Consider the following 26,787-nt stretch of genomic DNA (forward strand, 5'->3'; position numbering starts at 1 on the left):
CCAAAGTGCTAGGATTTACAGGCATGAGCCACCACGCCCGGGCCGACCTATTTTTCTTTCTTTTTTTCTTTTTTTGAGACGGAGTCTCGCTCTGTCGCCCAGGTTGGAGTGGAGTGCAGTGACCAGATCTCAGCTCACTGCAAGCTCTGCCTCCCGGGTTTACGCCATTCTCCTGTTCCCCAGTAGCTGGGACTACAGGCGCCCGCCACCTCGCCCGGCTAGTTTTTTGTATGTTTTAGTAGAGACGGGGTTTCACTGTGTTAGCCAAGATGGTCTCAATCTCCTGACCTCGTGATCTGCACGTCTCGGCCTCCCAAAGTGCTGGGATTACAGGCTTGAGCCACCGCGCCCGGCTCCTATTTTTCTTAAGATATCATTTGAGGTTTTTTTTTTTTTTTTTTCTCTCTTCCTACCATTTTATAGGGTTGGCTGGTATACTTTTTATAAAAAAAAAAAGTTGGGCCGTGCACGGTGGTTCATGCGAGTCCCTGCTATGCAGGCCTTGAGGACTCTGCAGAGACCAAGATAAGCTGGGGGGCCTGCCCAGTTGAGCAGGGGAGGCCGAGACTCCTGTAACAATCCTGCAGTAGTTAATTACAGGGGGGTGCTTGCAGGGAAAACGACAGGGTGACAGATGTATTGCGTAAGTAGACACTGAGGCCCAGGGAAGCGCAAGGAATAGTCCAGAGACATACAGTCTGGGCTGTCACCGGCGGGTTCTCAAATTTGGCAGGCAGAGTCCTCGGCGCTGGGGGCTCCCGGCCCGCTATTGCCACGCCCACCCGACCCGAGGTTGCCCCGCCCAACCAGGTCGGCAGTGGCCTCCGGTACCGGGTGGAAGCGTGAGACTAGAGGGGTGGCACGTGACCGGCGGGGCGGGGCCGGGGCGGCGGAACGCGCAGGCTAGTGGCTGCGTTTCCCGCCGGAGGATTTTGCCCAGCGCCCCGCGTCCCTGGGGGGCGGCGGTGGTGGCGGCGCAGGCGGCCGAGGCGCAGGCGGCGGAGGCGGCTGGGGGGTCCGGAAGTCAACACCATGTCAAGTCTGCACAAGAGCCGGTAAGGGGCTACGGGGCCTGACCCGGCTGGGCCCCTCCTGGCCAGGCTGCCCCTTCTGCCCCTCAGAAGGGGGAAGCGCGGGTGGGGCTAGGAATCGGCAGACCTCCCCCAACCCCGGCAGAGGGTCTCGAGCGTCCACCTAACCTCATTGCCTGTGGGCTGCAGGAAGGACGGAGAGGCGGCCCTTCTCCTGCCTCTGATGTCACTCCTGCCTCCCTCATCCTGGACCCCTGGTTTCCCCCTTCCCCTGAGTCTTCCTCATCCAGACCCCAATGCCCCGGCCCCTCCCTTTCCCCCTTTTGAGTCTCCTGCTCCTGTACTCTCTCCAAGTGCGCCCTGTCCTCCGTGCTTTTTTCTTACTAGGATTGCTAGAGAACTTGCATTCGCCAGTCTGGCCCCTCCCCCAGGCCAGATCCTGCAGCATTGGCTGAATTTTGCTCACTCTTCAGTTTTCCTTAAGGACGTGTTTTTTAAACCCTTTGTCCTTGTCTTCTGGCAGGCCCAGAGGTCTTGTAATGGTTATATTTGTGAGCGTTGTCCATTATCTGCAGATCAAATTACTCCTGGTTCCTGAGGTCCAAGGAGCTCAGTTGATGGCTGTGCTGTGGACCCGGCCTGGCCGGCAGGAAGTGCCCAGTAAACGTCAGCTCACTAAATATTAGAATGTTGGAATGTGTCTAATTTTATGGTCCACATTTGGGAACTTCTAGACAAGAATATCTCTCAAGTTTCTTCCCTGGCATTCTGTGTTTCTGGTTGTAGAGGAAGAAGTGAAATATGGTTTTGTTGTTCTCCAAAGCTGTCTCTTGTGAGGACCTTGACTAACCTGTGTGATTTTTATGTCCTAAAGGGGAGAGGCACAGGTTGGAAACTGGCGGTGTGAGGGAGCTGAGGGCTGTGGGTCTCACTGAGCGGATATGAGCGTGCTTCATTTGCCTCCCTGTCTCCCCTTCTAGAATTGCAGATTTCCAGGATGTCCTGAAGGAGCCCTCAATTGCTTTGGAAAAGCTGCGGGAACTCAGCTTTAGTGGTAAGAAGCCATTCTTTATTTTCAGGGTTTCCCTTGAGCAGCCCTGTGGCTAGAATACCTGGGGAGGTGCTCAAGGCCACACCTGGTCAGCTCTGGGGCCCAGCTGCTGGGGGCTGGGGCCATGGAAGGAAATTACACTTGGGGCCTTCTCCAGATTCTGTAGAGCTGAACAGGCAGTGACTGCCTTGAGCTTGGAGGGGTTTCCCAGAGGGGCAGTGGCCACACTTAGTGTGCCTTGCCCTTAGGCTTTTGACAGGAGGTGCCAGATTCCTGAGAGTAACAGGACAGGACTGAAGACTGGAGAATGAGAATGGGGGGACCCTTTTGAGCCCAGGAGTCTTTCCTCATTCCTTAGCCAGCTTCCTGTGTTGGCGAATTTGGTTAACTGCAGGGTGGTTCCTGGTTCTCTCCCTAGCTTGGGGTCTAAGCTGCCTGAGGAGGCAGTAAACTTTGGTTAGTGGTAAAATAGCCTTGGGACACTGACTTTAAGGAGCCGATCCTGCCTTGTTAGACTTTGCCCCAACCAGCACAAAGATAACTCTCTTTTTGCCTGTTTTAAAAAATATCCCAAAGTGTTCTGCATCGCTTCTTGTCACTTTTTTGCCCCTATAACTTTGCCAGCAAGAACTTCTGGCCGGGCGCCGTGGCTCATTCCTGTTATCCCAACACTTTGGGAAGCCGAGGCAGGTGGATCACCTGAGGTCAGGAGTTCGAGAACAGCCTGGCCAACATGGTGAAACCCAGTCTCTACTAAAAATATAAAAAAGTAGGTAGGCGTGGTGGCACTTGCCTGTAATCCCAGCTACTTGGGAGGCTGAGGCAGGAGAATCTCTTGAACCTGGGAATTACAGCGAGCTGAGATTGCACCATTGCACTCTGGCCTGGGTGACAAGAGTGAAACTCCATCTCAAAAAAAAAAAAAAAAAAAAAGAACTTCTTATATTGTCCCTGCCATCATCATACAGATTCTGAAGTGGAGGCATTAGCTCATGTTCATGGTACCATGGATACTATAGCAGCAACTGCTCTAGTGAGCTTCCTGATATTATTGGAGGAGAACTTCTTCTTTCTGTTCAGGAGTGAAATACAGGCCCCAAAGGGGAGGGAGTCAGTGTTAGTAGTTAAGAGTTTTACAGTTGAGTTTCCTTCTTAGGACAATTATGCTAATCTTCCCTACTTACTGGGGTTGTCATGAGGATTAAATGAAATAATACCTGTAAAGCACAAAATACTTAGCATTCATAGCTTAGTTTATATTCCAGAAATACATATGGAATATCTTCTATGTGCAATGCTCTGTGCTAGACACTGGGAATAATAGGTGTGGTTTTTGTCCTTCTGGGGCTTACCCAGTAGTAGGGGTTACAGACATTAAGAAAACACACCACTGTTATATATATATATAACAGTTCCACTTACAACAGATTCTATGAAATAGTAACAGAGCCATTATTGCTTATAACGGGGGGAACTGACCTGAATTGGGATGAGATGGTGGTTGGTAAAGGCTGCTCCTGAGGAAGGAATATCAAGGATGAGAAGGTGTTATCCTCAAAAGAACATTCCAGGCCAGGCATGGTGGCTCACACCTGTAATCTCAGCACTTTGGGAGACTGAGGCGGGTGGATCACCTGAGGTCAGGAGTTCGAGACCAGCCTGGCCAACATGGTGAAATCTTGTCCCTACTAAATACAAAAATTAGCCAGGAGTGGTGGCTCACATCTGTTCTCCTAGCTACTTGCAAGACTGAGGCAGAAGAATCGCTTGAACCGGGGAGGTGGAGGTTGCAGTGAGCAGAAATCATGCCACTGCACTCCAGCCTGGGCAACAGAGCAAGACTCTGTCTCAAAAAAAAAAATTTGTATCCTGTCTGGGCTGGGTGTGGTGGCTCACACCTGTAATCCTAACACTTCGGGAGGTCAAGGCAGGCGATCACCTGAGGTCAGGAGTTTAAGCCCAGCCTGGCTAACATGGTAAAAACCTTGTCTCTACTAAAAATACAAAAATTAGCCAGGCATAGTGGTGTGTGTCTGTAATCCCAGCTACCTGGGAGACTGAGGCAGGAGAATCGCTGGAACCCAGGAGGCGGAGGCTGCAGTGAGCCGAGATTGCGCCACTTCACTCCAGCCTGGGTGATAGAGGGAGACTCCATCTCAAAACAAACAAACAAAGAAAAAAAAAAAAAAAACAAATCATCTAGTCTAGTAATCTTTCTTGGGGAAATGATTCTTGAAGAAGGACTTCTTGCCCACTCTACTCCCCACTAGCTGGCTCCAAGGTGAAGGGCTGGGGATTCTGGGACTCTGGCCTGGGACATGACCTTTGCTTGCTGTGTCCACAGGCATCCCTTGTGAGGGCGGACTGCGGTGCCTCTGCTGGAAGGTGGGTGTGCCTGGGGTGGGGCTTCCGCTCTGCTGAGCGTCCCTGGGTTTTCCTGCATAGGCAGCCCCTACCCCTGGCTTCTTCCTCCTGTTCCGCACCTTTCCTTGCTTGTCTGAGGGAACTTTTCTGGGGAGTTCTGGGTTTTCTGTTCCTCTTGGTGTCCTCTCTGGAATTCCCCTTGGGGATGGGATACTTTGTAATGCCGACAATGAAGACCTCTGCTTCCTGGTCCGTGAAGTACAGTGAAAGTCATGCTTATTGGGACAAAACAAAGGCTGTGCTTTGCCCAAAGCTCCCAGCTCAGGTGGCCATGGAAGCCCAGTGTCCTGGTTTCCAGCCCTTCAGAGCACAGGGTCTGGTGATCATGTGGAAGAGTCTGTGTGAGGAAAAGCAGAGGGGAGGGCTGGTTTGGGTTAAAGGAGGAGGGAGGCAGTGGGGAGGAAGGGGGAGGCTACCCCTAGCTCATGCTGGCATTCCTGGGTTTCAGCCCATCTTGTCTTCTTGGGACTTTATGAGATGTTTTTCTTGAGGCCTGTCAGCCCCACTAAAGACTGACGTTGGTGCAGGAGGGTCACCAGAGCTTTGCCCCTCTCCCTCTATGCAGATTCTCTTGAACTACCTTCCCTTGGAGAGAGCCTCATGGACCTCCATCCTGGCCAAACAGAGGTGAGACCCCGTGTAAGGGCAGTGACAGGAGGGCCCTTGCATCTGACGGAGCCGGTGTTGCTGGGGCCGCCCTGCCTCCTGCAGCTGCTGCTCTGGTCTGGGCTTCCTGGGTCAGACCGTCAGGAATCATCCTTCTCGCTTGTCTCCTGCAGGGAGCTGTATGCCCAGTTCCTGAGGGAAATGATCATCCAGCCTGGCATTGCCAAGGCCAACATGGGTGTGTCCAGGGAAGATGTGACTTTTGAGGACCATGTGAGTAGAGGTTGGCAGCAGAGACCCAGGATACAGAATGTGGAGGGGTGGCGGCCTTGGAGCAGGCAAGGTCCCCTGCATGCCAGGTGGTAGGTGCAGTCTGGTGTCAGTCCCCTCTGGACCTCCCAGTTCCTCCTTTCTGTGTTGGGTCGCTAAGCTTGGGGGCCCTGAGCTCAGTAAGACAAACGATAGTTGGGGTCCAGGGAACATGGCAGGGACAGCCCTGCGTCAGGTGCTCTGAGGACATGGTCTATTTCACCCCTCATCCCTGTTGCTTGAAGAAAGTCAGAGCAGGGCGGGAGGGAGGCTAGGCTGCCCTCTGTGGCTGCCAGGAAGCCTTGTTCTCCTCAAATGCTGAGCTCCTCCCCGGGCTTCACAGCGCGGGAGAAAGAAATGGATGGGCCCCAGGCCCAGACTCACAGATAGGAATTGACAACTCCGAGCATTGATGAATGAGAGCTGAAGAAACCGAATTCGTTCATTCAGCAAGCAAACATTTACTGAGCCACTGTTATATGCAAAGTTCTCAAGCTAGAGCAATGGACAGAAAAGGAACAGAGTCCCTGCCCAGCAGAGAAGTACTCAGAGGAGGCTGCCAGGCTGGGCTCCTGGCTGTGGAGTTCAAACGGATTCAGGAGGCTGTGGGAAGGGCTGTGTTGGCTCCTCTGAGTAGCTTGCAGGTGGTGTCAGGGCCACATCTCAGTGTGTGGTGGGATTGTTGCAGCAAGGCCATTGCTCAGGTTTCCAGTATAAAATTGGGCCCAGGTGCCTATCTGGGCCTCGGACAGAGCATCTTCATTTCTCCCCACAGCCACTCAACCCCAACCCTGACAGCCGGTGGAACACATACTTCAAGGACAACGAGGTGCTGCTGCAGATCGACAAAGATGTCCGGTAGGCAGGGGGCCTGGGACCGGGAGCTGGCCCATGGGACTTCTGGGGCTCTCTGCAGCTCTGTCTTTTCCATTTGCAGGCCAGACCCGTGGGTGGGTGTTTGCGGAGCTGCTGGTGGATTGTCCCAGCGGTTGGGTCCAGGCCCTATTGATGATAGGCTGAGAATGAGGCTAGCGAGGGATATTCTCTCCTTGCATGTACCTGGCTGTTCTTATCTGAGCTGGAATTTCATTCATACCCCAGGCGTTTATGAATTCATCTGACATTCATTCAACAAGTATTGAGCCCCTCTTGTATGTCAGGCTTAGCACTAAGCTCAGGGTTGAGCACTGAATAGACTGATGTGTTCCTTCCCCTTAAGGATCTTAGAACCTAGAAGGGAAGATGGCAAGACAGACATTCAGCCCATTAGATCTTAGCAGATGGCATTCGTGGTAAATGCTCTTGAAGGAAATTTTAAGGGGGTTTGGGGAAACCTCACCTGAGAGGTGGTGATTCAGCTGAGATCTGAGGAGCGGGAGGCCTCAGGGGAAGAGTGCAGTAAAGGCCACATTGGGCAGGGAACTGCCCTTGACAAGGTCCAGAGAGCCCGCAGAGCTTGACACATCTGAGGAACAATGCCAAGGCCAGGGGGGCAGATAGGGGCCGGACCTTGGACTCGATTCTAAGAGCCTGAGGCAGCCATGCAAAGGTTTTGAGCAAAGGAGTGACAGGGTCAGATACAGAGTTTTGAAAATCTTGAGCTACAATGTGTTTGTGCTTTTCCACTTGGTAAAGAAATGTGGAGATGCTACGACCCTGTCAGGCTGGGGAGTTTGGCAGCGTGTTGGACTAGGTGAGGAGCTAGAAGGCAGGCCTTGTCCACAGGTGGGTGGAGTGGCTAAGGGCTTGGGTTCTGGAGTCCATTTGCCTAGTTTCCATTCCGCCCTCACAGGTTGTTAGCTGTGTGACCTTGGACAAGTGACTCACACCCTCTGATCATTACTCTCTTTATTGTGAAGTAGGAGTAAGGTGGTTCAGGCTAAGGGCACAGAATGGGCTGGGTCTCCACAGATACGTGGGACTGTTGTGCTGGTCTTAGCACATACAGAGGCCCTTAGAATGATCAGATCTCCATCAGAGAAGGGTCCTGGGAGCTTATCCTGTTCCTTGTACAACAGCCTGCCTGGGACCCCCGGCACTTGGTCAGACAGGACAAGCCGGCACTCTGACCCGCAGTGACCCTTCAGAACCTCCAAGGGGCAGCTCTCAGGTGCCCAAGTCAGTCTGCACCAGCACAGACAGGTGGCCCTCCATTCAGCTCCTTCTCAAGGAATGGCTGAGTACCTGTGTCAGGAGGGGTTTAGGAGTGAGCAGGACTGAAACAGTCTCTGCCTTCCGAGAGCTTCCAGTGTAGGTCAGGAGACGTATACTAAGCCTGGAAACAGATACATAATTGCAAATACTGTAATGCTGTGAAGGAGGGAAAAACTGGTGCTTTTAGAGAATCAGAGGGAGGCCTTATTTTCCTTTGGGGGGTCGAGGAAAGCCTTTCCAGAGAGGAGGCTCAGGATGAGATGTGAAAGAGGAGGAGGCAGCGAGCTGGGTGGAAGAGTCTACTGGACTGAGGCATAGCACATGAAAGTGCCCTGTGGCCGGGGAAGAAGGCGCGTGGCAGGATAAAGCAGGGTACTCCTTGCCCTTGCCACCGTGGGTGCTGCTCCTCAGCCCGGGCTCATCTTCAGATGGCCCCATATGACCCCCGCACAGGGCAACTCAGCCAGGCTGCGGGAGAAAGGAGGCACTGCCTCTTGTGCTCTCAGGCTGGGGTTGGTGCAGTGTTTACCCACGAGTTGTTCTGATTGCTATGTTCAAGTCAAGAACCGCTCCGTGACCCGGGGAAATGGGTTCTGTTATTTTTTAGACAGAGGCTCCCTCTGTCACCCAGGCTGGAGTACAGTGGTGCAATCTTGGCTCACTGCAACCTCTGCCTCCCAGGTGTCAAGCGATTCTCCTGCCTCAGCCTCGCTAGTAGCTGGGATTACAGGCATGTGCCATGATGCCTGGCTAATTTTTGTATTTTTTGGAGAGACGGGGTTTCACCAGTTGGCCAGGCTGGTCTCGAACTCCTGACCTCAAGTGATCCACCCACCTCAGCCTCGCAAACTGCTAGCATTACAGGCGTGAGCCACCACGCCTGGCCAGGTTCTGTTTTACGTGGGTAGTGATGGTAGCACATCCTTTGGTGCTTCTAGAAGCAAGTTTGCAATGTGCTAAGTATAAGAAGTCTGAAAAAAGTGCGTGTACTGCAGTACATATATTTTAAAAACTTGATCACATCCTAGACACCATCTCCCAACTTGTTTTCCCTGTCACTCTGTCTTGGACATCTTTCCAGGTCAGCTGTGTAATATTCTGTTGTACAGTGTGTAACTTATGGAACCAAACCTCTTTTGCTACTACAAACCACTCTGTGTTTGTGCGTGTTAGATAATTTTTTTTTTTTTTGCAGATAGGGTCTTGCTCTGTTGCCCAGGCTGGACTGGAGTACAGTGGCTCAATCTCAGCTCATGGAAGCCTTAAACTCCCAGACTCAAGTGATCCTCCTGCCCCAGCCTCCTGCGTAGCCGGGACTGCAGGCACATGCCACCACACCCAGCTAATTTTTTTCTTTTTTTTTGAGGTAGAGTCTTGCTCTGTTGCCCAGGCTGGAGTGCATTGGCATGATCTCGGCTCACTGCATCCTCTGGGTTCCAGTGATTCTCCTGCCTCAGCCTCCTGAGTAGCTGGGATTATAGGCGCATGCCACCACACCCGACTAATTTTTTGTATTTTTAGTAGAAACGGAGTTTTACCATATTAGCTAGGATAGTCTCCTTTTTTTTTTTTTCTTCTTTTTTTTCTTCTTGTGGTGGAGTCTCACTCTTTCACCCAGGCTGGAGTGCAGTGGCACAATCTCAGCTCACTGCAAGCGCCGCCTCCCAGGTTCACGCCATTCTCCTGCCTCAGCCTCCTAAGTAGCTGGGACTACAGGCACCCGCCACCACGCCCAGCTAATTTTTTGTATTTTTATTAGAGATGAGGTTTCACCATGTTAGCCAGGATGTTCTCGATCTCTGGACCTCATGATCCGCCTGCCTCGGCCTCCCAAAGTGCTGGGATTACCGGTGTGAGCCACCGCTCCTGGCCCCAACTAATTTTTTATAGAGATGGGGTCTCCTTTTGTTGCCCAGGCTGGTCTTGAACTCCTGGAAGTCATCCCTCCTGCCTTAGCCTCCCAAAGTGCAGGGATTACAGTCGTCAGCCACTGTGCCTGACCTAGATAAATTTTTTTACGTGGAAAGATGTTTGGAATTTAAAACAGGAGTTAGGTTGTATGACCATAATGACACTTTTTAAAAAATGTATGTATCTATTTGCAAATAGACATAAAATGTGGGTATGTATACATATACAATGACTACTGCTCTTTTAAAAAAATACTGTTTTTAAAATGAAATGTTGTAATTGTTGTTGTTATTAGTTTTTTGAGGCCGAGTCTCATTCTGTTGCCTAGGTTGGAGTGCAGTGGCGCGATCTTGGCTCACTGCAATCTCCTCTTCCCAGGCTCAAGCAATTCCTACCTCAGCCTCCCTAGTAGCTGGGATTACAGGCACCTGCCACTGAGCCTGGCTAATTTTTTTTTTTTTTTTGAGATGGAGTTTCGCTCTTCTTGCCCAAACTGGAGTGCAACGGCACGATCTCGGCTCACTGCAACCTCCGCCTCCCAGGTTCAAGTGATTCTCCTGCCTCAGCCTCCCAGGTAGCTGGGATTACAGGCATGTGCCACCACGCCTGGGTAAAATTTTGTATTTTTTTTTTTTTTTTTTTTTTTGAGACGGAGTCTTGCTTTGTCGCCCAGGCTGGAGTGCAGTGGCCAGATCTCGGCTCACTGCAAGCTCCGCCTCCTGGGTTCACACCATTCTCCTGCCTCAGCCTCCCGAGTAGCTGGGACTACAGGCACCCGCCACCTCGCCTGGCTAGTTTTTTGTAATTTTTAGTAGAGACGGGGTTTCACCATGTTAGCCAGGATGGTCTCGATCTCCTGACCTCGTGATCCGCCCGTCTCCACCTCCCAAAGTGCTGGGATTACAGGCTTGAGCCACCGCGCCCGGCCTATTTTGTATTTTTTTAAGTAGAAACGGGGTTTCTCCATGTTGGTCAGTCTGGTCTCAAACTCCCGACCTCAGGTGATCCACCCGCCTCAGCCTCCCAAAGTGCTGGGATTACAGGCGTGAGCCACCGTGCCCAGCCAATTTTTGTATTTTTAATAGAGAAAAGGTTTACCATGTTGGCCGGACTGATCTCGAACTCCTGACCTCTAGTGATTCAAAATGTTGTAATTAAAAACAAACAATGCTGGCTGGGTGTCGTGGCTCATGCCTATAATCCCAGCACTTTGGGAGGCCGAGGCGGGCGGATCACGAGGTCAGAAGATCGAGACCATCCTGGCTAACATGGTGAAACTCCATCTCTACTAAAAATACAAAAAATTAGCCGGGCATGGTGGTGGGCACCTGTCCCAGCTACACGGGAGGCTGAGGCAGGAGAATGGCGTGAACCCGGGAGGCAGAACTTGCAGTAAGCAGAGATTGCTCCACTGCACTCCAGCCTGGGCGACAGTGCGAGACTGTCTCAAAAAAAACAAACAATGCTTTTGGGGAGTCTTGGGGTCTCCTGGCAGCAGGATGCAGATGGGATGGTGAAAACCTCCACCCTGAGTAACAAGATTCTTTCCTGTTCCCTCTTGACAGGAGGTTGTGCCCAGACATTTCCTTCTTCCAGAGGGCCACTGAGTACCCTTGCCTCCTCATCCTGGACCCCCAGAATGAGTTTGAAACCCTTCGTAAGAGAGTGGAACAGACTACACTGAAATCTCAGACAGTGGCCCGGAACCGGAGTGGGGTCACAAATGTGAGTGCCAACCTGGGATCCTCAGGGACTCCCCCAACAGTCTTTTCTTTCCTTTTTCTCTTAAACTCCTGGCCACAAGGTGTCGGGCCATGACCATCTGCTTGACAGTTACTCAGAGCAATCCTGATGCTGCCAGATCCTGGGGCGCTTTCTGAAAGTTGGGTGACAGAGATTCGCTGTGTCCCAGCTGGGTGTAATGGCTGCTGGGAAGGGCCCTGCGTCACAGTGAGTGAATGAGCCAGGCTTCTAATCTTATAATGGGGTCATTACAAATGTGAGAAAGTGTGATAGGGCTGGGCACAGTGGTTCACGCCTGTAATCCCAGCACTTTGGGAGGCTGAGGCAGGAGGATTGCTTGAGCCCAGGAGTTCAAGACCAACCTGGTCAACATGGTGAAACCCCGTCTCCACAAAAAATAGAAAAATTAGCTGGGCATGGTGGCGCGTGCCTATAGTCCCAGCTACTCAGGAGGCTGAGGTAGGAGGATGGTTTGAGCCTGGGAGGCAGAGGTTGCAGTGAGCCTGCATCACACCACTGCCCTCCAGCCTGGGTGACGGAGCCAGACCCTGTCTCAAAAAAATAAAAATCAAGAAAACGGCCAGCACAATGGCCCATGCCTGTAATCCCAGCACTCTGGGAGACCAAGGCAGGTAGATCACTTTAGGTCAGGAGTTCGAGACCAGCCTGACCAACCCAGGGATTTAACCCCATCTGTACTGAAAATACAAAAATTTGGCCCTGGCCAGGCATGGTGGCTCATGCCTGTAATCCCAGCACTTTGGGAGGCCGAGGCGGGTGGATCACCTGAGGTCAGGAGTTCGAGACCAGCCTGGCCAACATGGTGAAACCTTGTCTCTACTAAAAATACAAAAATTAGTGGGGCATGGTGGTGGGTGCCTGTAATCCCAGCTACCCGGGAGGCTTAGGCAGTAGAATTGCTTGAACCCGGCAGGTGGAGGTTGCAGTGAGTCTAGATTACACCACTGCACTCCAGCTTGGGTGACAAAACGAGACCCTGTCTCAAAAAAAAAGAAGAGCGCATTCCAGGTGGAGAGGAGGGCATAGGCCGAAGTGCTCAGCGGGAGAGAGCATGGTGTGTTCCAGGTTAGTGAGGCCAGGTTGGCTGGAAGCAGAGAGTGAAGGAAGAGGTTGGTGCTGGTGAGGCCACGTGGGGCCCTTGTCCTGAGGGGTGGAGAGAATCCTTTACAGCACTGTAAGCAGGGCAGTGACGTGATTCACATCTGCTTGCGTCAGAAATGCTTTAGGCACTGTGGAGATGTAGGATTGGTGCTAGAGAGGCTACCTGGAAGACCACTGCAGTTGTCTAGGCAAGAGGTGGTGGGGGCAGGGATGCAGCAGGGTTAGATCTGGGAGACTCGGGTGGAACTGATAGAACCCCCAACTTTTAATAGATTCCTGTCACTCTGAGAAACTGCTTGTAGTCAAACAAGTATATTACCTTATTCCTTCATTTACAGCCCCTACTTTGGTATCTGGAATGGTGGCTTGTTGCCCTAAACTTTCACTGTCTTCCTTCAATGGAAAAAGCCTTCTCTATAGCCTCCAACAAGCTAGGGCAGATACTACTGCAAAAGTTTTTCTCCCCTGGGGAATGACTTTGTTTTTTGTTTGTTTGTTTTATTTTTGAAAATAGAGACAGCATCTTGCTGTGTCACCCAGACTGTCTTAAACTCCTGAGCTCAAGCAATCCTCCTGTCTGGGCCTCCTAGAGTGCCAGGATAACAGGCGTGAGCCACCACACCCAGCTGGGAATGACTCTGATCGGAGCTCTGACGGGCAGGGGCAGATATGGCCAATCCGGGGTTGCAGGTGCCTACGAGAGTTGGGTGCCTACGAGAACTGCTGTGCAGTGCAGATTGCGTGGCTAGATAACCAGGAGGCTGGCTTCGTTGGCAGCACTCTTGACTGCTGATTTCCTGACTGAAGGGCAGGGAGGGGACTGGCTCCTGTCATTCCTTTTACTGTAGTAACTGAGTATAAGGAGCACTTACCTAGTTTAACTTTTGGTACTGGTAGCAGAGAACCCACCAGAAACTTCATCTCTAAGCCTCTGGGTTCATGATTGGGCAGTTTGAGTTAAAGTTGACCATCTGTGTGACTCTGGGCAAGTCATACCAGGTTCACATCCTGGCCTTTGTTTCCTCGACCATCAACTGGGCATAATCATTTCTGCCCTCCCTGAGTTGCCAAGAGGATGAAATGAGGTCATGGCTGTACAGATTCTTCAAAAGCAGAAAGCTCTGGGCATCCTCAGGAGGCAGCCTGCCCTCAAGCCCTGGACCTTAGGTTTGGGAGTCAGCCAGTTCAAGGTCAAGTCCTGATGCCACCACCTAATGTTAGACATTTAAGGAGCAGTCCGACATTTCTGAGCCTCAGTTTCCTCATCTTGAAAATAATGTTGAGAGAATATTTTAGATTGTTCAGTGGGTTAAATGGAGGAATATCCGTACAGCACTGTCTGCCGCATAAAAACCTCTTGGTAAATGTGACTGATGTGTGTCTGTGTGTGTGAACATCCCTGCATGTGTATGCATACGTATGTATGTATATGTTATGGGAGAGAGAGTTTAATGTCTCCAGGACCGTACGCTTCCAGGATAGCTTCATCCACTGTCACTGCCTGGGTTCTCTCAGATGGGTCACTCACCTCTGGGGCTTCTGACTGATCAGCTCTAGGGCAGGGCTCAGGCACGTGAATCTTTACAAAGTTCCTAAGGGATCCTGACAGGCAGCTGGTGCTGGGGACCCTTGCTCATTGCATGAGTCTTTAGTAGGGATCATCATCTCTTTATCTTCCAACCTTTTTTTTTTGAGACAGTCTCGCTCTTTCGCCCAGGCTGGAGTGCAGTGGCACAGTCTTGGCGCTCTACAACCTCCGCCTCCTGGGTTCAAGCAATTCTCATGCCTTAGCCTCCTGAACAGCTAGGAACAGCTAGGATCATAGGCACGTGCCACCACGCCTGGCTAATTTTTTTTGTTGTTGTTTGTTTTTGTTTTGTTTTCTTTCTTTCTTTTTTTTTTTTTTTTTTGAGACAGAGTCTCGCTATGTTGCCCAGGCTGGAGTGCAGTGGCCGGATCTCAGCTCACTGCAAGCTCCGCCTCCCAGGTTCACACCATTCTTCTGCCTCAGCCTCCCGAGTAGCTGGGACTACAGGCGCCAGCTACCTCGCCTGACTAGTTTTTTGTATTTTTTAGTAGAGACAGGGTTTCACCATGTTAGCCAGGATGGTCTCGATCTCCTGACCTCGTGATCCGCCCGTCTCGGCCTCCAAAGTGCTGGGATTACAGGCTTGAGCCACCGCGCCTGGCCTGTTTGGTTTTTTTTAAGAAGGAGTCTTGCTCTGTCGCCCAGGCTGGAGTGCAGTGGCCCGATCTTGGCTCACTGCAAGCTCCACCTCCCGGGTTCACACCATTCTCCAGCCTCAGCCTCCCAAGTAGCTGGGACTACAGGCGCCCACCATCACGCCTGGCTAATTTTTTATATATTTTATTGTAGAGATGGGGTTTCACTGTGTTAGCCAGGATGGTCTTGATCTCTTGACCTTGTGATCCGCCTGCCTTGGCCTCCCAAAGTGCTGGGATTACAGGCATGAGCCACCGTGCCTGGCCTAATTTTTGTATTTTTAGTAGAGATTTTTGGCCAGGGTGGTCTCAAACTCCTGACCTCAAGTGATCCTCCCACCTCAGTTTCCCAAAGTGCTGAGATTACAGGTGTGAGCCACTGTGTCTGGCCTCCAACTTTTTCTTATAAAAATTTTCAAACATTCCGGAAAGTTGAAAGGAGAGTACACTGGATAACTATCTGTATATTTTTCATCTAAATGCAACAGTTGTTAACATTTTTCACATTGCTTTATTCGTGTGTGTATTATATATAGAGAAAGAGTAAGTTGCAGATGTCTGACCTTTTACCACCAAGCACTTCAGCAGGATCTCCTGAGAATAAGGGCATTCATTGTCGGCCAGGCGCAGTGGCTCACACCTGTAATCCCAGCACTTTGGGAGGCCAAGGCAGGCGGATCACCTGAGGTCAGGAGTTCGAGACCAGCCTGACCAACATGGCAGAACCCCCCTCTCTACTTTAAAAAAAAAAAAAAAAAAGCCGGATGTGGTGGTGGTCACCTGTAATCCCAGCTACTTGGGAGGCTGAGGTGGGAGAATAGTTTGAACCCAGGAGGCAGAGTTGCAGTGAGCCGAGATCACTCCATTGCACTCTAGCCTGGGTGACAGAGCAAGACTCCATGTCAAAAAAAGAAGAAGGGCATTCTCCTACTTACCATTAGCACATCTGGGAAGATTAACCATGAGTCCATAATATCACCCGTGAACGATTGAGATGTCCTCAGTTGGGCCGGGCGCGGTGGCTCAAGCCTGTAATCCCAGCACTTTGGGAGGCCGAGACGGGCGGATCACGAGGTCAGAAGATCGAGACCATCCTGGCTAACATGGTGAAACCCCGTCTCTACTAAAACTACAAAAAAACTAGCCGGGCGAGGTGGCGGGCGCCTGTAGTCCCAGCTACTCGGGAGGCTGAGGCAGGAGAATGGCATGAACTCGGGAGGCGGAGCTTGCAGTGAGCTGAGATCCGGCCACTGCACTCCAGCCTGGGCGACAGAGCCAGACTCCGTCTCAAAATAAATAAATAAATAAATAAAAATAAAAAAGAGATGTCCTCAGTTGTGCCAGTGGTATCTTTGGATATTCTCTTTCTTTGGTCTCTTGATTTGGACTAGGCCTCCCCTCCCAAACCCCATCACCTTAACAGCTGACTTTTTGAAAAGTCTTGGCCAGGCCGGGCATGGTGGCTCACGCCTGTAATCACAGCACTTTGGGTGGATCACAAGGTCAGGAGTTCAAGACCATCCTGGCCAACGTGGTGAAACCCCGTCTCTACTGAAAATACAAAAAATTAGCTGGGCGTGGTGGCGGGTCATCCCCTGGCCTGTCATCCCGGCTACTCGGCAGGCTGAAGCAGGAAAATCACTTCAACCCGGGAGGCGGAGGTTGCAGTGAGCTGAGATCGCACCACTGCACTCCAGCCTGGGCAACAGAGCAAGACTCTGTCTGGGGGGGAGAAAAAAGAAAGAAAAGTCTTGGCCAGTTGTCTGTTTTTGACATATTTAAAGTTTTTGGTATTTTTTTTGTTTTGTTTTTTGAGACAGAGTTTCACTCGTTGCCCAGGCTGTAGTGCAATGGTGCAATCTCGGCTCACCACAACCTCTGCTTCCTGGGGTCAAGCGCTTCTCCTGCCTCAGCCTCCCGAGTAGCTGGGATTACAGGCATGTGCCACCACGCCCGGCTAATTGTTTTGTATTTTTAATAGAGACAGGATTTCTCCGTGTTGGTCAGGCTGATTTCGAACTCCTGACCTCAGGTGATCTGCCTGCCTCGGCCTCCCAAAGCGCTGGGATTACAGGCATGAACCACCATGCCCGGCCCTAAAGTTTTTGTTTTAAATCGAAATGTAACTTACGTGCAATTACATGTACAATTAGAAAATGTTTTTCTTGTGTGTGTACCTGTGTAAGTGCCAGTCAGTCAAGATAAAGAACATGTCCACATCCAGAAAGTTCCTGCATTCCCCTTCCCAGTTAGTACTTCTCACTGCTCTGACTTTTACCACCATAAGTTAGGTTTTAGGACCGTCGTTGTATTGTAGAATGTGCCACGTTCTAGGTTTGTCTCCTTGTTTCCTTATGGTGGTGTTTGACTTGTTCCTCTGCGCCAACGTATGTCCCATATGCTAGCCAGGTCCAGGCTTAACAGTAAACCTTTACATTTCTGGCAAGAACACATTGTCCTCCTTCACATTGTCCTTTTTTTTTTTTTTTTTTGGTGAGACAGTGTCTCGCTGTCACCCACGTTGGAGTGCAGCGGTGTGATCATAGCTCACTGCAGCCTCAGCCTCCTGGGCTCAAGTGATCCTCTTGCCGTAGCCTCCCAAGTAACTGGGAACACAGGTGCATACCATCACACCCGGCTAATATTTACATATTTTTTTAGAGACGGGATCTCCCTATGTTGTCCAGGCTGGTCTCAAACTCTTAGGCTCCAGTGATCCTCCTGCCTTGGCCTCCAAAAGTGCTGGGATTACAGGATTGAGCTATTGTGGCCGGCCCATGTTGTCTCTTTTTGTTTTTGTTTTTTTCTCCTGAGACAGGGTCTTGCTCTGTCACCCAGGCTGGAATGCAATGGTATAATCACAGCTCACTGCAGCCCTGACCACTGGGGCTCAACTCTCACCTCAGCCTCCCAAAGTGCTGGGATTGCAGGCATGAGCCACCCACCCTGGCATTGTCTTTCTTGATGGGGTCCTCCTTTTCTCCTCCAGATGAGCTCCCCACAAAAGAACTCTGCGCCATCATCCCTAAATGAGTATGAAGTGCTGCCCAATGGTTGTGAGGCCCACTGGGAGGTGGTGGAGCGGATCCTGTTCATCTATGCCAAGCTCAACCCTGGCATCGCTTACGTGCAAGGCATGAATGAAATCGTGGGGCCCCTCTACTACACCTTTGCCACCGACCCCAACAGTGAGTGGAAAGGTAAGAAGGCTCTCGGTGCTCACATCCCTCCTTGCTGGCCCGCGTCAGGCTGTGCAGCTCACTTTCCCTCTCGGGCCTCTCTTCTCCCTCTGCCAGTTGAGGAGTTGGCCTGGATCATTTCTGAGATCCTTTGCAGCTGTGATCTTCTAGAATGTTGGATGTTTACTGATCTCTTGATATTTGTAATTTAATTTCTGGTAGAGAAGGTAGATATGTAGGAAGCTGAATTAGAAGATTTAAATAATGATTTTTAAATTGTCATCAGGAGAGTATGTAATAAATTGCTAGGCCGGGCGCGGTGGCTCAAGCCTGTAATCCCAGCACTTTGGGAGGCCGAGACGGGCGGATCACGAGGTCAAGAGATCGAGACCATCCTGGTTAACACAGTGAAACCCCGTCTCTACTAAAAAATACAAAAAACTAGCCGGGCGAGGTGGCGGGCGCCTGTAGTCCCAGCTACTCGTGAGGCTGAGGCAGGAGAATGGCGTAAACCCGGGAGGCGGAGCTTGTAGTGAGCTGAGATCCGGCCACTGCACTCCAGCCTGGGCGACAGAGCGAGACTCCGTCTCAAAAAAAAAAAAAAAAAAAAAAAAAAAAAAAAAAAAAAAATTGCTAAGTGAATGTACAGTGTTGCCAGACGTGAGAAGAAAGAGGCGATGTCTTTAACCTGGGGTGGAGAGGGGTCAAGGACAGAGGAAGGACTGAGCCCCACCACGAGGACGGGGCAACTCAGTGGGGCTCAGAGTGGGGCAGATGTCTGGTAGGTAAGAGGTGGGATGGGCCTGGAGTGCGCCACTTCTGCCCCCATCCTGCGTCTCTCCCAGAGCACGCCGAGGCAGACACCTTTTTCTGCTTCACCAACCTCATGGCCGAGATCCGGGACAACTTCATCAAGAGCCTAGATGACTCGCAGTGTGGCATCACCTACAAGATGGAGAAGGTTTACTCCACCTTGAAAGATAAGGACGTGGAGCTCTACCTGAAACTGGTGAGGACCCCAGGAACAGAGGGATGGAAAGGGACAGGAGGCAGAGAGTTGCTGCGCCATCCCAGCCCAGGGCGAGGTATGTCGGTCGGACGTGGCGGCTGCTGCTGCTGCTGCCCGGGACACTGACCCATGTGCTGAGGCAGCTGATGGCCAGAGCCCAGCAAGCTGGGAGGGAAAAGGAAAGTTGAGAATGGTGCCCACTGTGTGCCAGGCATACTGCAGGGCATTTATTATGAACTTAATTGGTTAAGCTATTAGTAGTCTTCTGAGGTAAGTGTTAACTTCATTTTTTAAAATTAATATAATTTAAAAAATTGTACTGGCATTCTGTGTTTATTTCATAAAACAAAAGGAATTTATTTACATGTAAACAAAAAGTTTCATGAAAAATAAAATACATATCTAAGCATATATATATATATATATATTTTTTTTTTTTTTTTTTTGAGACGGAGTCTCGCTCTGTCACCCAGGCTGGAGTGCAGTGGCTGGATCTCAGCTCACTGCAAGCTCTGCCTCCCGGGTTTACGCCATTCTCCTGCCTCAGCCTCCCGAGTAGCTGAGACTACAGGTGCCCGCCACCTCACCTGGCTAGTTTTTTTTTTTTTTTTTTTTTTTTTGAGACGGAGTCTCGCTTTGTGGCCCAGACTGGAGTGCAGTGGCCAGATCTCAGCTCACTGCAAGCTCCGCCTCCTGGGTTTACGCCATTCTCCTGCCTCAGCCTCCCGAGTACCTGGGACTACAGGCGCCCGCCACCTCGCCCGGCTAGTTTTTTGTATTTTTTAGTAGAGACGGGGTTTCACCGTGTTAGCCAGGATGGTCTCGATCTCCTGACCTCGTGATCCGCCCGTCTCGGCCTCCCAAAGTGCTGGGATTACAGGCTTGAGCCACCGCGCCCGGCCATCAATTTTTTTTTTTTTTTGAGACAGAGTCTTGCTCTGTCCCCCAGGCTGGAGTGCAGTGGCGCGATCTCGGCTCACTGCAAGCTCTGCCTCCTGGGTTTACGCCATTCTCCTGCCTCAGCCTCCCGAGTAGCTGGGACTACAGGCTTCCGCCACCTCGCCCGGCTAGTTTTTTGTATTTTTAGTAGAGACGGGGTTTCACCGTGTTAGCCAGGATGGTGTCGATCTCCTGACCTTGTGATCCGCCCGCCTCGGCCTCCCAAAGTGCTGGGATTACAGGCTTGAGCCACCGCGCCCGGCTATCTTTTTTTTTTTTTTTAAAACTGAGTCTCGCTCTGTCGCCCAGGCTGGAGTGCAGTGGCATGATCTCCTCTCACTGCAAGCTCCGCCTCCCGGGTTCACGCCATTCTCCTGCCTCAGCCTCCCGAGTAGCTGGAACTATAGGCACCCGCCACTGTGCCCAGCTAAATTTTTTCGTTTTTAGTAGAGACAGGGTTTCACTGTTTTAGCCAGGATGGTCTTGATTTCCTGACCTCGTGATCAACCCACCTTGGCCTCCCAAAGTATTGGGATTACAGGCATGAGCCACCGTGCCCAGCCCTTTTTTTTCTTTTGTTTTGAGACGGACTCTCACTCTGTCAGAGGGCAGATTGGAGTGCAATGGTGCAATCTCAGCTCACTGCAACCTCCGCCTCCCAGGTTCAAGCAATTCTCGTGCCTCAGCCTCCCTAATAGCTGGGATTACAGACATGCGTTACCATGCCCGGCTCGTTTTTGTATTTTTAATAGAGATGGGATTTCACCTTGTTGGCCAGGCTGGTCTCGAACTCCTGACCTCAAGTGATCCGTCTACCTCGGTCTCCCAAAATGCTGGTATTACAGGTGTGAGCCACTGTGCCTGGCTGGCCAGGAATAATCATATCTTTTTAAACAAATATGGGTTGAGTGTGATGGCTCACAGTTGTAATCCTAGCACTTTGGGAGACTGAGGCAGGAGGATTGTTTGAGCCCAGAGGTTGAGACCATCCTGAGCAACATAGTGAAGCTTTGTCTCTACAAAAAATTTAAAAACTAATTAGCCAGGCAAGGTGGCACAGGCCTGTAGTCTCAGCTACTCAGGAGGCCGAGGGAGGAGCTCTCAAGGTCGAGGCTACAGTGAGCCTTGATTGTGCCACTGCACTTCATCCTAGGCAATATAGTGAGACCTCATCTCTGGAAAAAAAAAAAAAAAAAAGGGAAGTATCTTTTCGCTGTTTTGTAGCATGCTTTTTCAGTTAATATTCACTGTGGCTGACCAGAAGGCTCGTCTATAGTGGGAATAATTGCCTGTGGAATTGTTCTGTGGATTAAATGAGTGAGAAGACATAGTTAATATGCTGAGCATAGCCCAGGCTTATAGTAAGTGCCCTGTGATGGTCACTCAGCACATCCACAAACCCAAGGCTATCATCTGCAAAGTGTGTGAAGAGTTTGAGCCATCATTTATAAATCTGGAGAGCTTATTACATAAAGGTTTGGGTTTCCAGCTTCTCTTAAAAAAATAGGAAGATCTGAGGATGTTGGCTGGCAGCAAACAGGCTCTGCCCCTTTTCCAAGTGAGGCTATCTGGCAGCCTGGTGCCAGCCCTGGTGCTCACACCTGGCATGCTGGGCCCTGCTGTTCTGAATTCACTTCTGACCCACTGCTTGGTGCTCCATGGCCAGCAGCCAACATGGAGTCCCGCTCCCCACCCCCCACGCTGTCTCCCCAGCAAGAGCAGAACATCAAGCCCCAGTTCTTCGCCTTCCGCTGGCTGACACTGCTGCTGTCCCAGGAGTTCTTGCTGCCTGATGTCATCCGCATCTGGGACTCCCTCTTCGCTGATGACAACCGCTTTGACTTCCTCCTCCTCGTCTGCTGCGCCATGCTCATGTGAGTGCGGGCATGAGCTGGCATCAGCTCACCAGGGCGGTCCTTGGAGAAGCCAGATGGGAGGACCCTCCGCCCGGAAGGGTGGGCAGGGCTGCTCTCTCATGGCTGGAGTGGGCTTCTGGAGTCCTTGGGACGGCGCCAAACCAAACTTGAGGTGGGTGGGGAGGGAGTAGCGGGCAGGGCCTGCGCTCAGAGCATCCCAGGTCCCAGCGCTTTTGCTGCTGCTTTTTATAGGCTGATTCGGGAGCAGTTGCTGGAAGGGGACTTCACTGTGAACATGCGGCTGCTGCAGGTAATGGGAGTTGGGGGCAGGCCCAGCCACTGCCATGAGGCCGGCACTTGCCAGGCACCCGCCCACGCCAGCCACTGCGACAGACTGGGCAGGGGCAGTGGAGCGCAGCAGGGATTAGACTCCAGACCCCTGAGGCAGATCTGGTTTGGATCTGGGTTTGAATCCTGGTTCTGCCATTGACCTGGAATGTTGGGTGGCCTTGAGCAAGTGACCTGGCCTTCAAACCATGTATTCTACATAGGTGTTCACACCCGGGACACCGCAGGTGCCCAGAATGTGGCTGCGCTTGCTGGTGGCCATGCTCAGGCCAGGGGAAGGAGGTTGGGGTGTAGAGATTAAGAACATGGGCTCACCGGGCGCGGTGGCTCATGCCTATAATCCCAGCACTTTGGGAGACTGGGATGGGTGGATCACCTGAGGTCAGGAGTTCGAGACCAGCCTGGCCAACATGGCGAAACCCTGTCTCTCTACTAAAAATACAAAAATTAGCTGGGCGTGGTGGCGGGCGCCTGTAATTTCCAGCTACTTGGGAGGCTGAGGTTGCAGTGAGCCGAGATCACGCCACTGCACTCCAGCCTGAGTGACAAAGCAAGACTCTGTCTCAAAAAAAAAAGAAGATGGGCTCAAGGGCCTACAGCTTTAGGTCCACAGTTTTGCTCTGCTGTGCTCATCATGTACCCAAGCCAAGTTACAGCATCTCTGGGTCTCAGCTTCTTCACCAGCACCTGGCCTTAGTGTTGGTTTGGTTTGTTGTTGTTTGTTTGTTTGTTTGTTTTTGAGATGGAGTCTTGCTCTGTTGTCCAGCCTGGAGTGCGGTGGCGCAATCTCAGCTCACTGCAACCTCCACCTCCCGGGTTCAAGCAATTCTCCTGCCTCAGCCTCCTGAGTAGCTGGGATTACAGGCATGCATCACCAAGCCTGGCTAGTTTTTCTTTGTATTTTTTAGTAGTGATGGAGTTTCTCCACATTGGTCAGGCTGGTCTCAAACACCCAACCTCAGGTGATCCACCCGCCTCGGCCTCCCAAAGTGCTGGGATTACAGGCGTGAGCCACCAAGCCCAGCCTAGAGTCGGTTTTCCATAACTTCATGGACTAGATCTGGAAAATGAGCAGAATCACAGTAGCCACTCACAGCACTGTTGGGACTTCGAGCTGGTGTTCAGACACTGGCCCAGTGCCACTGACTCCACATGAGGGAGCTCGGGTTCAGTGGCAGTAGTGGGAGAGCTAAGGCAGCACGGTCTGGTCCTGAGGAAAGGGCCACGAGAGCCTGGGAGTGGTTGTGTGTGGATTGGTTGAGTTGGTGCTGCATGGTGTAGCGTCAGCTGCATGCAGGGGTCTGCGGATTGGGGAGTGTGGGATGCCTGGTATTCCGTGCTCCTGCCCCTGAGGCCCAGGATCCAGCATGGCAACGGATCCCAGCAGAGAGGGTGTCGGTGTGGCAGGGGTGAGGTAGCTTCAGAGGCAACTGTTGGCCTTTCCTGTGCCCAGGACTACCCCATCACAGATGTCTGCCAGATCCTGCAGAAAGCCAAGGAGCTCCAAGACTCAAAGTAACCCAGCGGCAAGAGGCCCATGTTCGGGAGAGAAGCCACCCGACCCTGTGCCCTGGCTCACGGGACACACAGAAACCTGTAGGAACCCAGCCTGAGGGGAAACCGCAGGGTTGGCCCGAGTCCCAGGCGGTGCCCGCTGGGGACACACTGTGCTGTGCTCCTCCTTCTGCCACCACGCCCCGCTCCCCGCCTGCCCTGCACCCTGCCCTCTTTGCCCAGGATACTGAGCAGGGCTGAAGCTCGGGAAGTTGTCTTTCCCGGGCCAGGGCCATTTCCGGCACTAGGAGGCTCACAGCGGCCCCTCCCTGCCTCGGCTCTGCTGCCCCAGCCTCGGTTCCTGCTTCTGGTCTTCTCCTGGGCTCCAGTCAGGGGAGGTGCTTGGCCAATGGGCCAGAAACCGCTTCTGAGTGGGGTACTTCGGCTGCTCCACAGGGAAGGCAACACTGAAAGCAGAGTCCTGCCATCTGTCTCACCCACAGATGTCTGTCTGTAGTCGGTTGGTGTGGATGTGGGCCCAAGTCCCCAGGCGTCTCCTCCCCGTGTGTGTGTGTGTGAGGGGGTGAGGGTCTTTCAGGCCTCCAGGTCTCCCAGCCCCTCCTTCTCTGTCTCTACCTCTCTGCCTGTCTCCTTCCACCTCCTTCCCAGAGTGGGACTATGTCTTGCTCCATGTTTCCTCTGTCCATTACTCCCCCTGCCCTTCTCTGTTGGGGTGCCTTATCCTGAGCCACCTCCTCTCTCTACTTCCCTCTGCTCCCCTGAACCTGGGAGACAGATGAGGAGACTGACTCAGCAAGGCCCCTGGAGGTCAAACTTGGCCTTTGCCTCCTGTTCCCATCCCCCAGCCCCAGGCTCCTGGGTTCCCCCAACTGCGAGGGAGCCCTCCGTGCCTCACTTAGAGGGTTCTGAACCCGTTCCCTACACAGAAATCTTGGAAACCAAATGCTGCTGAGTAAGGACGAAGCTTTGAGCTTCCTGCCCCTACAGAGGAGGGAGAAGGAAGAGGGGGAGCTGGTTTTCTGGAGGTTCCCCCAGAGGCCCTCCTGTCCCAAAAGAAAAGGACCTTGATTCTGAGCCCAGGGTCGGAACCCGTTGCTTCAGAAGAGTTGTCATTTCCTCGGCTTCCAGGTCCCAACCCAGGGTGGGTGAGTCCCACAAAGGGCAAGTGGGGCCTGAGGAAGCCTCTCTGGGGCCGGGGGTAGCTGTACTTAAAGGCCCTGGGTCCTGCCAGTACCAGGAGGGCTATTTCTGTGCCTCTGTGTATCCCTCCACCCCCTGTGGACTGAGGGAGGTGCAGGGCCTTCTCTGACCCCTGCCTGAGCTGTTCCCAGGGCTGGGGCAGGTATACCCTGAGCAGGGGCAGCTGGCCGCTCCCAGTTCTCACCAAGTCACTTCCCTCCTTGTACAAGGTTTGTATCCGGAAGCCAGGTGCCATAGGGAGTACCCTTGTCCTCCAGACTGGCTGGCAGGAGTCAGGCCCCAGCAGCCCTCCTGCCCTCAAAGCCTTCCGAGTCTGGTGGGCAGGACTTCTCGCTGCCCTCCCAAGCCTGGCTGTGGGCCAGCAACGGCTTCCCCAGGTGGCTCTTCTACCAGGCTTTTCCTTGGATGCCACCTGGATTTCTGCACCTGCGCAGTATTTGGGAAACTATTTATTCAGACTCCTGGCTATGTATTGCACATTGGTGAGTGCTCTGGGGATGAGGCGTGGGTGTAGGAAGGTAGAAAGGAGTTGGAGACAAGATCCTCTTCATTTTCCAAGATCAAAGTCAGCCTCTTCTCCCCGTGCTTCTAGGACCTGCCTGATTTTTCCAGCAGGTCCTGGCTGGGTGGGCTCTGAGTTCTGTACTGGAATTGAGTGTAAAGGTGGGAAGAGAACGGGCTGACTCCAGGACCTCCAGGATGAGGCAGAGACATGATGCTTCCTGCCGGCCTGGGCCACCCTCTCTCCAGTACTTGTCAGCTGGTGGTTCAGCCCCTCCTCCAACCCCTTCACAACCTTGGGCCACTGCCTGGGACCCAGCAGACACTGCCCAGGACTCCTAGTGCACTCATTCTTGTCTGCGCCCGCCTTCCTCCTGGGACCACACTACTTCACTGCCCAGGACTCCTAATGCACTCGCTCTTGTCTGCGCCTGCCTTCCTCCTGGGACCACACTACTTGAATCACCGTCTGATTTGCTTCGCTGGTAGAGTTGGGTCAAGTGCCCTCTCCTTGACTTTGAGATGAAGGTCAAGAGCACAGGGACCAGGCCTTGGTTAGGCTGAGCTCCCAGCAGGATACCGCCTGCAGAAAGGACCTGCCCTGACAGTGACCCTTCCCCAGATTCTCAAGCAGATGCCCAAGGGAGGTTCCTCCAGAACCAGAGTGCCTGAGGCTTCCTGCTTGAGAACCTGCCCCCTGGATCTTGGACACTTACAGATTGAGCTGTATGAATTCAGCAGGTCTCACTCCAGAGGGTCAGAACTTTTGCTTTAGTTTTTTATCTGTTTTGTTCCTTGAGTCACTGCTGTTGATGACGAGTTGTCTTGAATAAATCATGTGTTCTTTGCAATGGGCATTGGTGCTGTGATGAGCTGAAACTTTGGAGACCTCAGAACAGGGAAAAATGTTTGAACAGGGATGGAGTTCAGAGTCTTTTAGAGTGGCCCTTCTAAAAAAAGCTCCAGGAAATCCTTCTGGGAAGTGCCTGTTCGATTCTTCCAGTTCAGCCTCAGCAGTGTGTAGCTAGGGGAGGAGGGAATGATACTGGGGAAGGAGGTTCTGCATACATGATTACATAGCCTGTTATTTTTTAGATTTAAAACAACTTAGACCATCCCATTATATGTGGAAAAAGCATTTGACAAAATTCAACAGCTTTTCCTTATTTTTTATTTTATTTTATTTTGTTTTGAGACGGGGTCTTGCTGTGTTGCCCAGGCTGGAGTGCAATGGCATGATCTCCATTCACTACAACCTCTGCCACCTGGGTTCAAGCGATTCTCCTTCCGCAGCCTCCCAAGTAGTTGGGATTACAGGCGCCCGCCACCATGCCAGGCTAATTTGTATTTTTAGTAGAGACGGGGTTTCACCATGTTGGCCAGGCTGGTCTCAAACTCCTGACCTTGTGATCCGTCCACCTCAGCCTCCCAAAGTGCTAGGATTACAGGAGTGAGCCACCACGCCCAGCCCTCTTTTTTTTTTTTTTTTTTTTTTGAGACAGAGTCCCACTCTGTTGCCCAGGCTGGAGTGCAGTGGCCAGATCTCAGCTCACTGCAAGCTCCGTCTTCCGGGTTCAGCCATTCTCCTGCCTCAGCCTCCCAAGTAGCTGGGACTATAGGCGTCCGCCACCTCGCCCGGCTAGTTTTTTTTGTATTTTTTAGTAGA

At 52.0% G+C, this 26,787-nt stretch overlaps 1 protein-coding gene across 1 annotated transcript; it reads left to right on the forward strand.

Annotated features, from left to right (window-relative positions):
• Nucleotides 1-919: 919 nt before the first annotated feature.
• On the forward strand, nucleotides 920-25,976 carry TBC1D13 (TBC1 domain family member 13). The gene is made up of 12 exons (XM_037995339.2): nucleotides 920-1,055; nucleotides 2,012-2,085; nucleotides 4,427-4,467; nucleotides 5,072-5,133; nucleotides 5,286-5,385; nucleotides 6,197-6,279; nucleotides 11,052-11,211; nucleotides 17,564-17,774; nucleotides 18,599-18,762; nucleotides 21,415-21,575; nucleotides 21,810-21,867; nucleotides 23,359-25,976. The coding sequence occupies exons 1-12, from the start codon at nucleotides 1,033-1,035 to the stop codon at nucleotides 23,422-23,424; spliced, it is 1,203 nt and encodes a 400-aa protein (XP_037851267.1). The 5' UTR covers nucleotides 920-1,032; the 3' UTR covers nucleotides 23,425-25,976.
• The last annotated feature ends 811 nt before the right edge of the window (nucleotides 25,977-26,787 follow it).

Source organism: Chlorocebus sabaeus, chromosome 12 (genome assembly GCF_047675955.1).
Source record: "Chlorocebus sabaeus isolate Y175 chromosome 12, mChlSab1.0.hap1, whole genome shotgun sequence".
Taxonomy (NCBI): Eukaryota; Metazoa; Chordata; class Mammalia; order Primates; family Cercopithecidae; genus Chlorocebus; species Chlorocebus sabaeus.

Excerpts from the sequence above, each read along its gene's own strand:
- TBC1D13 (XM_037995339.2), top strand. The coding sequence starts at position 1,033 with ATGTCAAGTCTGCACAAGAGCCG. Across the intron at positions 1,056-2,011 it reads TCAAGTCTGCACAAGAGCCG|AATTGCAGATTTCCAGGATG; the intron begins GTAAGGGGCTAC and ends CTCCCCTTCTAG. Across the intron at positions 2,086-4,426 it reads GCGGGAACTCAGCTTTAGTG|GCATCCCTTGTGAGGGCGGA; the intron begins GTAAGAAGCCAT and ends CTGTGTCCACAG.